Source organism: Pecten maximus, chromosome 9, assembly GCF_902652985.1.
Source record: "Pecten maximus chromosome 9, xPecMax1.1, whole genome shotgun sequence".
Lineage (NCBI taxonomy): Eukaryota > Metazoa > Mollusca > Bivalvia > Pectinida > Pectinidae > Pecten > Pecten maximus.
The window spans coordinates 15,906,925-15,918,904 of NC_047023.1; the positions used below are offsets into that span (position 1 = coordinate 15,906,925).

Below are 11,980 nucleotides of genomic sequence, written 5' to 3' on the forward strand. Positions count from 1 at the left end.
CCTTCAGAATAATGTTGCTTAGTGTCCATATTCTAGAAAATTAACACACACTGAGTACAGTTTATATGAGAAAGTAACCTCTCAACAATGTTTATATGTATTAGGTATATAAATAAGCAATAAAATTCCATACAACTGTGGCAGCATTTCCTGATGATTTGTTAAGTCTACGTTTCTGATCACATAACTGAAAGTGACGATACTTTACAAACAACACACCAGTGCAACATCTTCCAATTTCCCCAATTCCACTCTTAATAGAAGCAATTATCACGTATACACCTTGTATATTAAATGAGTAAATCGAGGAATGAGGTCAATATTAATCAATCATAATTAAGAAGTATGATTTGCGTTATGTAAATGAATTAACATTATTTTCCACTCAATACCTGTCATCTGACGCACTCTTCCCAGCGCGGCCTATCAACGGCATTTACGTCATTGACGAGCTACGGAAAGCTCAGTCAGCTATAAATAGACAAGGTTAATCACAAGGTATTTCCTCGACAGATTGTGTATAAAAGAGTTGTTAATTCGTTCTCCAACACAACAAGCCCTGACAGAGACTCAACAAGTGAAAGCTATCTTCGGATACAAAGGTAAATATTTGGCGTGGATGGTACGTGTGTTTACATGGTAGTAGTTAGTTATGATAGAATCATAGCAAATGGTATGGCGACTTAAAAATAACCATTTAATCGGGTTTAAAATTGATATCTTGTGTGAATGTCTACATCAACGTTCTTTACGATTAAACGCAAACTTAGAGTTGGGAATACTTGTTAGAGTGCAAGTAATTTAGTAGTGTTAACTACATATACAAATACTTTTTATTAAGCATTGATTTAAATAATATATAAAAATATCTAAAAAAAAAATATGTTTTTTTATAGATTGTAATGCGATGCAAGTGAATGTTCGAAAAGCCTCATCAAATTTCATTTTTTATCGTTTATGCAAGAAATATGTTCTAGTGAGACGAAAACCCCTTTTTTTACATTTCTCTTTATTGAAATTTTCTTATAACTCTTGAAATTATATCGTGTTATATGTAGGATCGAAGTACATTTTGTAGATTATGACTTCTGAATTACTTAGTATTCAATTTACCTTTACAGCAATAATAAAGATGCTGAAACTGATCTTACTCTCCTGCCTCGTGGCCTGTGTCATGTGTCAATCATACCGTAAGTATATTATTATTATTATATAAGCTATATAATCAATATGATATAGCCATGGGCTAACAACTTACTGTATAGCACTTATATTTGGCGTCAGAATTCAATGTCTCTTATTTGATTTCTCATTTTTGTTTCTGTACCGATAAGGAATGTATGTCTTTATTTGAATTACCATATGTGTTCCAAATATTGCTTTTCTGCTTTTCATGTCTTTAGATACCGGTACATGTGTTTGACATTAAAAAGCTGGTATACAAGCATACTTATAAGTAACAGAATAACAACTCTTAGTTACCAAAATGTTTGATAGAAAGCGATGATATTTACAGGATCCAGCAGAGGAAGCGGGGATTCATTGCTGTTTGGTGGTATCCGTGGTAACAGATGGGGCACAGGATTGGATCGTTTGGGGTCGGATCTCTGGGACAATGACGCTTTGGATCGTGATACATATGGAAACGACTGGAACCGACGTGGAGGTAGAATGTGGAGAAACAGGAGAGGAAACAGATTCGACAGGAGAATAGACTTATTCGACAGGAGAGCAGACAGATTCGACAGGAGAGCAGACAGATTCGATAGGAGAGCAGACAGATTCAATAGGAGAGGAGGATACTGAAGTTTTGAAAAGGTATGCATTAAGTACTTCATACAAAAAGCTGATATAAAAAAAAATCTGGTTACAAATAAAATAATAGATTTCTGTCAAGATATGAAGAAGTACACAAACATTATTAGTATAATAGTTTTATTTATGTGGCACATGAATGGTGTAATAACGTAAATACAATGTCGTTACACGAGACACATCAGTAGTTTTTCCTCACGCTTTAGTCAACCAGTCTTTGCACCAACGCATTTATATAAAACAACTTTCATTTCGGTAGATGAAAACTTCACATGTATATCCCAATAGGAATGTTCTTGCCTATGATACAATAACGAAGTAACGAAATCAAATATGTTGAATACGTGTTGAATACTAAATCCTTACTCTTTTTTTGCAGATCCGAGTGGCCAAAGAGTGAAATAGAAAATCCATACCAACCATTCCATTGATACATTCATTTGTAAATTCATGTCAATCATTTTTTAATAAATTATTATATTAATCAATTAATTTTGAGTTCTTGAGTTTTTGAATTCTGACCCATTACACACATTATATCAAATGATATGACATAAATGTGAATATTTGGTACACACAAAAGGAAAAATACAACTCAATATTTATTGATAAAGATAAAGACTTATTAAAGCATCAAATGATCAATATGAATTTACAAATGAATGTATCAATGGAATGATTCGTATGGATTTTTCAACTTCAATCTTTGGCACCTCGGATCTGAAAATAGAATGAGTAAGGATTTAGTATTCAACATGTATTAAACTGTTCATTCCATTACTTCGTTTATGTTTGATTGAGAAGAACATTCCGATTGGGAGTTACATGTGATAGGTATTCATGCAGCAATATTATTACTTTTTAAAATCTATGCATTGGTATATAGATGGGTTGACTAACGCGTTATCATGAGAAAAACTACAGTTCAGTTAGTGCAACAACAATGTATTAACTTCAGCAATGTCATTAAGTTAATCACATGCCACATAGATAGTATTGTTATCCTTATTTTACAAATAATCTTAGTGTACTATTTGATGTCTTGAAAGAAAATCCATTATTTTTTCATCAGATTTTTTCAAATAATGTTTTCAGATAAAGTACTTAATGAATACCTTTTCAAAATTGGTTTATCGTATCATCAGTATCCTCTGTCGAATCTACTTCCTCTCCTGTCGAATCTATCTCTTCTCCTGTTTCTCCAGATTCTACCTCCACGTCGGTTCCAGTCGTTTCCATATGTATTACGATCCCAAGCGTCGTTGTCCCAGAGATCCGACCCCGAACGATCCAATCTTGTACCCCATCTGTTACCACGGATACCATCAAGCAGTAAGGAATCTCCTCTTCCTCTGTAGGATCCTGTAAACATCAATTATCTAGTTTCAATGTTGTGCCATAAGTGCCTTTTTTCTGGTGTGGTTATATTATGTATATATCATAACCCTTTATTGTATAACAGCTTTGAGTAGTCAATTACATGTACCGGTATCTCAAAACATTAAACGCTATGAAGCAAAACAATATTTAGAACACATATGATGTAGTTAAGCTATAACATATATCTGACTGATTTTAATGTCATTCAAATTCAGACTTATATTCCTAGTCGATACAGAACAAATGTTATAACAACAGATGAGATAAAACATTACATATAGGTCTTTTTGATATATGATACTTACGTATACGGTATGATTGACACACGACACAGGTCACCAGACAGGAGAATATAATCAGCTTCAGCATCTTTATCATTGCTGTAATAGGATATTGGATACTGAGTAATTATAAAGTAATAATCTATAAAATGCAGTTCGATCTTACATATCATCAGCGGTTAATGAATAATATCAACAGTTACAAGAAATGCAAACAAGAGAGATGGCCAAAGGGATGTTTCGTCTGTTTAAAACCCATTTCTTGTTTAAGATAATAAAGAAAAAGAAACTTTTAAGACGTTTCTCAAAATATTCACATTGATAATGTTACTTACACTAATAAAAAAGCATATGGGTTTTCTTTCTTTTTTTAGTAATATTAAATTAAGATTGATGCTTAATTCAAACTATTACTCGTACAAAATACTCCATCAAATGCCTATTCCATTCGAAGACAACATACCATTTGCTATGATTCTTTCATAACTAACTACTACCATGTAAACACATGTATCATGCACATCAATATTTACCTTTGTTTTCGGAGATAGATTTCAATGGTGGAGTATCTGTCAGGGCTGGTTGTGTTAGAGAACGAATAAAATCTTTCATACATAAATCTGACCAGCAAATACCTTGTATTTAGATTAACTGATTTTACTATGTCATGTATTGCAATAGCGTGTCTATTTATAGATGATTAAATTGTCCGTTCAGCTATGACGTACATGTCATTGATAGGTCACGCAGTGAAAGTACGTCAGATGACAGTCATTCAGTGGAACATATCGTTTATTCATTTACATAATGCAAATCTTACTTATCAATTATGATTAATTGATATTGTTCTCATTAATCCGTTTGCTCACTTTAAACTTTGAAGAACACATACTACTTAAAAGAATGACACCAATATGTGTTTTCTTGAAGAAATCACTTTACAATACATAACGATGAATAGGTTGAATATGCAATGTACAGATCGTATGAGCCACCTATGCATATTATTTGGCAGGCCTGTTTTTGTTTTTCATACAACTGTATGTATTAACTGACAACTCAATTACATAATATAGGCCATACATCATCCCAGGTTATCACGTTACAGAATAGTATATAATATACTCAATATTTACCATTTAGCCATTACGTCAAACATTTGAGCTTTAGGTTATGACCCTAATAATGACCCGAGCAAAACAGACTTTTTTTTATGAATATCTGATTATTTCTTTTGGACCTTTCTCATTTCCCGACCCGGCCGTTTTCGATAATTCAGTGGTTACAATCACTTTAGTCTTTCTCTCCGCACTTTCGATCTCTGTAAGGTGTATGTAACTGATTTAAGGTGATCGTAACATCTGGTGTTTCTCCCTGGATTTTCACATTCTTGGTCTTTATGAATGCTGACGTGTCTCGGCAGTTCAAAACAAGAGAAAAATCCAGTTTAAAAGTAATTAAGTGGCGTTTAGTGTACATGTTACTAAATTCATGTTGAAGGACTCACTTCATTTGTTTGATAGAGTAGAATCAAAGGATATTATAGGAAAGGAGCAAATATCCCTCTTAAAATATATTTCAGTTTACCCGATCAATAACCCGATTATGCGATGTTACGCTGTATATTCAATTAGATTAACTGAACTACGATGGGTTTACAAAAGAAACATTTAATTGAAAAAAAAAATGAATACAAATTATTTCTAATGTGAGGTATACATGATTAATCAAACTGACTATTGAATGTTGTATTTGCACAGGTTGTCAAATTTCCATAATTCCACAAAACATTGCTAATCAAATAGGGACCACAAAACCAAATCAAAAATAGATTGTGGGTTTTCCCCGTTTGGTCAGATGATTTAATAGGAAGGTGAATGCATCGGGTCCTACTGATTGGATATTTAGGTGAGAGAAGTTTCCAAAGTTTTATGTGTGGACTGGGCAATACATGTAGATGTATAATATATAAAAATAACTTTATTTTTTTTCCAGCCCGTTTTTGTCCGGGGGGGGGGGGGGGGGGGGGGGGGGGGGGGGGGGGGTTAATTAAGTGTGCAATTTGTTGTTATAAATTTAGGTGAAATTCAAAACAAGATGGTGGCCCCCAATTAAAAAAAGTTCAATTTGGTAGATTTTAAAACATTCTATTTATAGGTTTCCGAGATGACATTTTTCAAAATTATGGCTAGCGGAGTGTAAAGGGGGCCAGGATGATACGGATATATAGTTTGTATTCCAATTGTAGCTGCATAAAGTGTATTTCTGGGTCCAGTGGTGTGTTTGGTTGTTCTGTAATTAGTACCCCGGTTCGTTTTTTGGTGGTTTTTCTTGTCGTTCTCTTGTCCCTAACTCGTTTCGGTGTTCTGTGATGTATTTGGTTGTGTTGTTGTCACTACCTCGATTTTTGGTGGTTTTTCTGGTTATTCTATCGTTCATAGCCCGGTCCAGTGTCCTATTTGTGTTTATATAAATAATTGCTCTTGTCCTAAGTTTTTTAGATTAAGGCAAGAAATAAGGGGGTGGGGATATTTCAATGTTATCTCCCCCTGATCTTCCGGTTATATCTTATTTGTTTATATTTCTCAGTAGTACAATATCTATACTTTGTTATGACTAGATGTCTAGATTCAAAATTCGATATAATAATTTAAAATTGTTTCAATTTTCATGTATTTTCCTCATAGGAATCTCCATTTCCAGTACCAATAGAAGACTTGACCTACCTGCCCAAGACTTGCAGCCAACCACTTCCTATTTGGACATCATACCCTATGGTCCTATCTAGTCCCAGAAATGGTAAATTTGAAAAATGTGTACGATTCTATAAGGAACCTTGGTCGTTTTTCACTTTTCCTGACCTCGGTAATGTACAATGTTAATTTGGGCTAGAAATAAAGGTAAAATATCACCTGATCCAGTGATTCCCATCGTACCAAAATAGATCGCTTTGATCCATTGGCGTGCTGTGCGTTTTGAACAGATTATATAGTCAATAAATACTATATGAAATGAAATAAAATTGAAATATTAAATAAGAGTTTTATAATACCAATTCATGCTTGTCTCTTGTCGACATTGTAATTTGCTTACATTTTAATGTGAACGATACGGATTAAATCGCTTATTTTGTTTCTTTCATTCAAGTGAAAATTTTGTAAATCGAAATTTTCATCTTTTTACTGAATACTTAAATTTATATTAGATATAATTTTAATTTTGAAAATATCTTTCAAATGTGATCAAGAAAAAAATTAAAAGGTATAAAGAAACAACAATATATGAAAAGATACATGTGCATGTTTGTATTTCGAAACCCGAACCTTTCTTGGGTCCACCGTAGTTCTTCACAATGCTGAAACATGTTTATTTTTGTATTTTACACACTCTCTTACATTTAGACATAATATCACATTCACATTTCTTGTGTAGACATATCAAAGCACAATTTGTATATCACAGTCACTTGATATGATTTTATCATTATCAGAGGTAAAATACTTTATAAAGATTGCTCTTTGATGTGTGTTAATAAAATAGGTTGAAACATAATTTGCAAAACACTTGAAAATGAACTTGAAAAATATGATAATATCTACATTGCCTTCTTTACACATGACAAGATTACAAAAGAGCTACTTAATCGTGTTACACTTAAAAAATAAACCTTTAAAAATACATAAAGTTGGTCTTCTGATTCGCTCTATATCAACAAATTATCTAATTGCAGTAAACCATACGCAGACTTAACGTATGCATCAACATTTTAACTTCCCTGATCACTCAATAATGTTGCTTAGTGTCCATATTCTAGAAAATTAACACACACTGAGTACAGTTTATATGAGAAAGTAACCTCTCAGCAATGTTTATGTGTATTAGGTATATAGATAAGCAATACTATTCCATACAACTGTGGCAGCACTTCCTGATGATTTATTAAGTCTACGTTTCTGATCACATAACTGAAAGTGACGATACTTTACAAACAACACACCAGTGCAACATCTTCCAATTTCCCCAATTCCACTCTTAATAGAACCAATTATCACGTATACACCTTGTATATTAAATGAGTAAATCGAGGAATGAGGACAATATCAATCAATCATAATTAATAAGTATGATTTGCGTTATGTAAATGAATTAACATTATTGTCCACTCAATACCTGTCATCTGACGCACTCCTCCCAGCGCGACCTATCAACGGCATTTACGTCATTGACGAGCTACGGAAAGCTCAGGCAGCTATAAATAGACAAGGTTGATCACAAGGTATTTCCTCGGCAGATTGTGTATAAAAGAGTTGTTACTTTGTTCTCCATTACAACCAGCCCTGACAGAGACTCAACAAGTGAAAGCTATCTTCGGATACAAAGGTAAATATTTGGCGTGGATGGTACGTGTGTTTACATGGTAGTAGTTAGTTAGATAGAATCATAGGAAATGGTATGGCGTCCTAACAATAACCATTTAATCGGGTTTAAAATTGATATCTTGCGTGAATGTCTACATCAGCGTTCTTTACGATTAAACGCAAACTTAGAGTTGGGAATACTTGTTAGAGTGCAAATAATTTAGTAGTGTTAACTACATATACAAATACTTGTTATTAAGCATTGATTTAAATAATATATAAAAATATCTAAAAACAAACATATGTGTTTTTTATAGATTGTAACGCGATGCAAGTGAATGTTCGAAAAGCCTCATACAATTTCATTTTTTATTGTTTATGCAAGAAATATGTTCTAGTGAGACGAAACAAACCCCTTTTTTTACATTTCTCTTGATTGAAATTTTCTTGTAACTCTTGAAATTATATGGTGTTATATGTAGGATCGAAGTACATTTTGTAGATTATGACTTCTGAATTACTTAGTATCCAATTTGCCTTTACAGCAATAATAAAGATGTTGAAACTGATCTTACTCTCCTGCCTCGTGGCCTGTGTCATGTGTCAATCATACCGTAAGTATAGTGTTATTATTATATAAGCTATATAATCAATATGATATAGCCATGGGCTAACAACTTACTGTATACCACTTATATTTGGCGTCAGAATTCAATGTCTCTTATTTTATTTCTCATTTTCGTTTCTGTACCGATTAGGAATGTATGTCTTTATTTGAATTACCATATGTGTTCCAAATATTGCTTTTCTGCTTTTCATGTCTTTAGATACCGGTACATGTGTTTGACATTTAAAAGCTGGTATACAATAAAGAGCTATGATGTATATATGAATAAAACAACACAAGCATACTTATAAGAAACAGAATAACAACTCTTAGTTACCAAAATGTTTGATAGAAAGCGTTGATATTTACAGGATCCAGCAGAGGAAGGGGGGATTCATTGCTGTTTGGCGGTATCCGTGGTAACAGGTGGGGCACAGGATTCGATCGTTTGGGGTCGGATCTCTGGGACAATGACGCTTGGGATCGTGATACATATGGAAACGACAGGAACCGACGAGGAGATAGAATGTGGAGAGACAGAAGAGGAAACAGATTCGACAGGAGAATAGACTTATTCGACAGGAGAGCAGACAGATTCGATAGGAGAGGAGGATACTGATGAAAAGACAAACAAGTTTTGAAAAGGTATGCATTAAGTACGTCATACAAAAAGCTGATTTGAAAAAAAATCTGGTTAAAAATAAAATAATAGATTTCTGTCAGGATATGAAGAAGTACACAAACAGTATTATAGTTTTATTTATGTGGCACATGAATGGTGTAATAACGTAAATACAATGTCGTTACACGAGACAGAGCAGTAGTTTTTCCTCACGCTTTAGTCAACCATTCTTTGCACCAACGCATTTATATAAAACAACTTTCGTTTCGGTAGATGAAAACTTCACATGTAATTCCCAATAGGAATGTTCTTGCCTATGATACAATACCGAAGTAACGAAATAAAATATGTTTAATACGTGTTGAATACTAAATCCTTACTCTTTTTTGCAGATCCGAGTGGCCAAAGAGTGAAAAAGAAAAATCCATACCAACCATTCCATTGATACATTCATTTGTAAATTCATATCAATCATTGTTTTAATAAATTATTATATTAATCAATTAATTTTGAGTAGTATTTTTTGTTTTGTGTGTACGTTGATATCTTTATTACAATTTTATGCAATAGGTCGGCCAAAAGCATGTTTTCATGTGATATTGATCAAACTCAAGGCGTATTTATAAAGGAGGGTATTCAGTGTATGATGATCATAGAAGAGAACACCATATTTTATAATCGTTGTATGTAATATACAAATCAATTCGACTATTACCTGTCCGTATGTTTCCTTTGTATAGGGAAGATGATCCAAGCATTTTCTAATTATCCAATTTCTACAGATTAATCTATGTCCAAAAATATACGATATTTCGAAATATTTATTCTCTCGAAACAAAAAAGCAAACAAAAGCATGTTCCGTAAAGAACTGATTCCTTTGTCAACAAATAAAGATTACAAAAGACAGAGCCTTCATATCATTCATTATTCAATGAAAATACGAAGGTGTAAAAAAAACCCATCAACAACAGAGAGTATAGATATATTAATTATAATAAAAAAACATAATTAACAAAAGCGTAAAAGGTGGGTCAGATATGATGAAAGATATTTCAATTTCATGGAAACCGTGAATAAGTACATAGGGAGAATGACCAGGTGTTCGGATTGAGTAAGCGTTCTCTTTTTCATCGACGACGTCTACCATGCAAATCTAGGTCAAATCCGGGTTAAGTCACATTGTCCAAATGAGATATAGAACGATTGAGTAACCATTAAACATATCAACAAAGATTATATCAATTTCTCACTCATTAATTCTGACAAAGAAAAAGTGAAAATGGAAAGAAGTCCCCCAATTTTGAATGAATATTGCAGGGAGAATATTGATAGTATGTTATTCTCCAGAAATGGAAAAGTATAAGTTCGAAAATTGAAATAATCAGACATGTCATACAGCTTATTCGTAAGCTTTCCCTGCGGGTTACAGTGTAAGTATAGATCAATGTAAGTGGCTTGTGTTGATGATTGTTTGGGATCCACGATTTCTAGTTCTACATGGTTGTCGAATCGACATGGTTGATAATGTTTGGTTCTTCAATATAACACATCGTTTAAGCCACAAACCCCAATCCAAGATGCTCATTGACGCTCTCCTGACATTAAAATGACCACTGGTCTGGATGCTTGACAGAGGGAATCCTTGAGACATCAGGGTATAAAAATAACTCGCCGCATATATATTTATTGCGAGATTTGTCACGGAGGCGAGAACGAGGCTATAGCAACGTGTGCTGCACATAAACTACGTTTCCTAATAATGCTTTCATTTAAACATATTAACATAATTTGCTTAATAACTGAACGAAATAAACAAACATGGTTCACATTTTAATACTTAATTTTAAAATGAAGCAATATGCATACAACAAAACATCGATAAAATTTTGTTGACAATATTCAAAAGCTAACCAGCAATCCAATAGACATCCGTCAAAATCCGAATTCGAGTCTTTTCCCTTTTCTTTTCTAAGTTCCAACAAATAATTTCCTTTCCTAAGTAAATACTCGGGTTTTGCCGATTCCACTCACAGTTTCGTCTCTTTTTTTGGCAGAATCTGTCTGCGTTTTCACAGGTTCACGCTTTCGGCGTTCCGCAATTTTGTATGGACTGTAAGCCACGCCGTTGCATTGTGGGACTAATTTTCAAAAAAAAATTGGTCCGGCAGCCACAGTTATTATTTTTGGGAATTCCCTGTATACTTTCATAAATACACATTTTCTTTCAGTTTCTGATTCACGACAATCTGTGTGTATCAAGTCCGAAAACTGTAAAAAGCTCAAAATGTAAACATTGATATATGTTTCTTCGGGAGTATGTGGCTTTATAATATTTATAGTTGAAATCAAAGGACAAGGTTTACGTTACCTGTTCTGACATGAGAGTGACATAATTCATCCCCGTAGGTATGCCGGCAGTCTGTTGGAAGTCATGTCATCAATCGCAATAAGATAATTTCAATTGCGGACTAAGTCACGAGTTTATCAAAGTAGGATCCGGTAGAGTTCACAGCTGGATATCAACAACACAATTACCTTTCTTGAAAACGTAAGCACCCTCACAAGGGAACGCGTGTGTTCCTAAGGTTAGAAAGGGGAATTGTAGTGGAAAATGTGATACAGTAGTATGATAGAATAGGTGCTTCTTTTATCTTGATTTTTTTTCGCGAGAAATGGCGATTTTTGCAAGTTTAAAATATGCAGGTACTTATTATCAGTATGTTAAAAATAAGTTAGTGAAAAGCAATCGCCAATATCCTCTCATTCACGATTATGACATTGAAAACAAATCAATTAATGCATTTTTTAATTCAACGTGAGTGTCATTTCTCTGAAAACTAGACATCTGTTTTTCACGCGAATATCCTGTATCCTATGATTTTTAACGTTTGTACGTCGGTATTTTCTGTTGTTATA

General features: G+C 33.5%; 1 protein-coding gene and 1 long non-coding RNA gene across 2 annotated transcripts; both read left to right on the forward strand.

Annotated features, from left to right (window-relative positions):
* The first annotated feature begins 518 nt into the window (after window positions 1–518).
* On the forward strand, window positions 519–2,266 carry LOC117335057. Its single transcript, XM_033894981.1, has 4 exons — window positions 519–602; window positions 1,122–1,190; window positions 1,517–1,818; window positions 2,195–2,266. Exons 2-3 carry the CDS (start codon window positions 1,133–1,135, stop codon window positions 1,804–1,806), a joined length of 348 nt encoding a protein of 115 aa, XP_033750872.1. The 5' UTR covers window positions 519–602; window positions 1,122–1,132; the 3' UTR covers window positions 1,807–1,818; window positions 2,195–2,266.
* Window positions 2,267–7,757: 5,491 nt separating this feature from the next.
* LOC117335058 lies at window positions 7,758–9,566 on the forward strand. The gene is made up of 4 exons (XR_004534280.1): window positions 7,758–7,856; window positions 8,380–8,448; window positions 8,813–9,086; window positions 9,456–9,566. It is a non-coding gene; the product is annotated as an uncharacterized LOC117335058 (long non-coding RNA).
* Window positions 9,567–11,980: the final 2,414 nt, after the last annotated feature.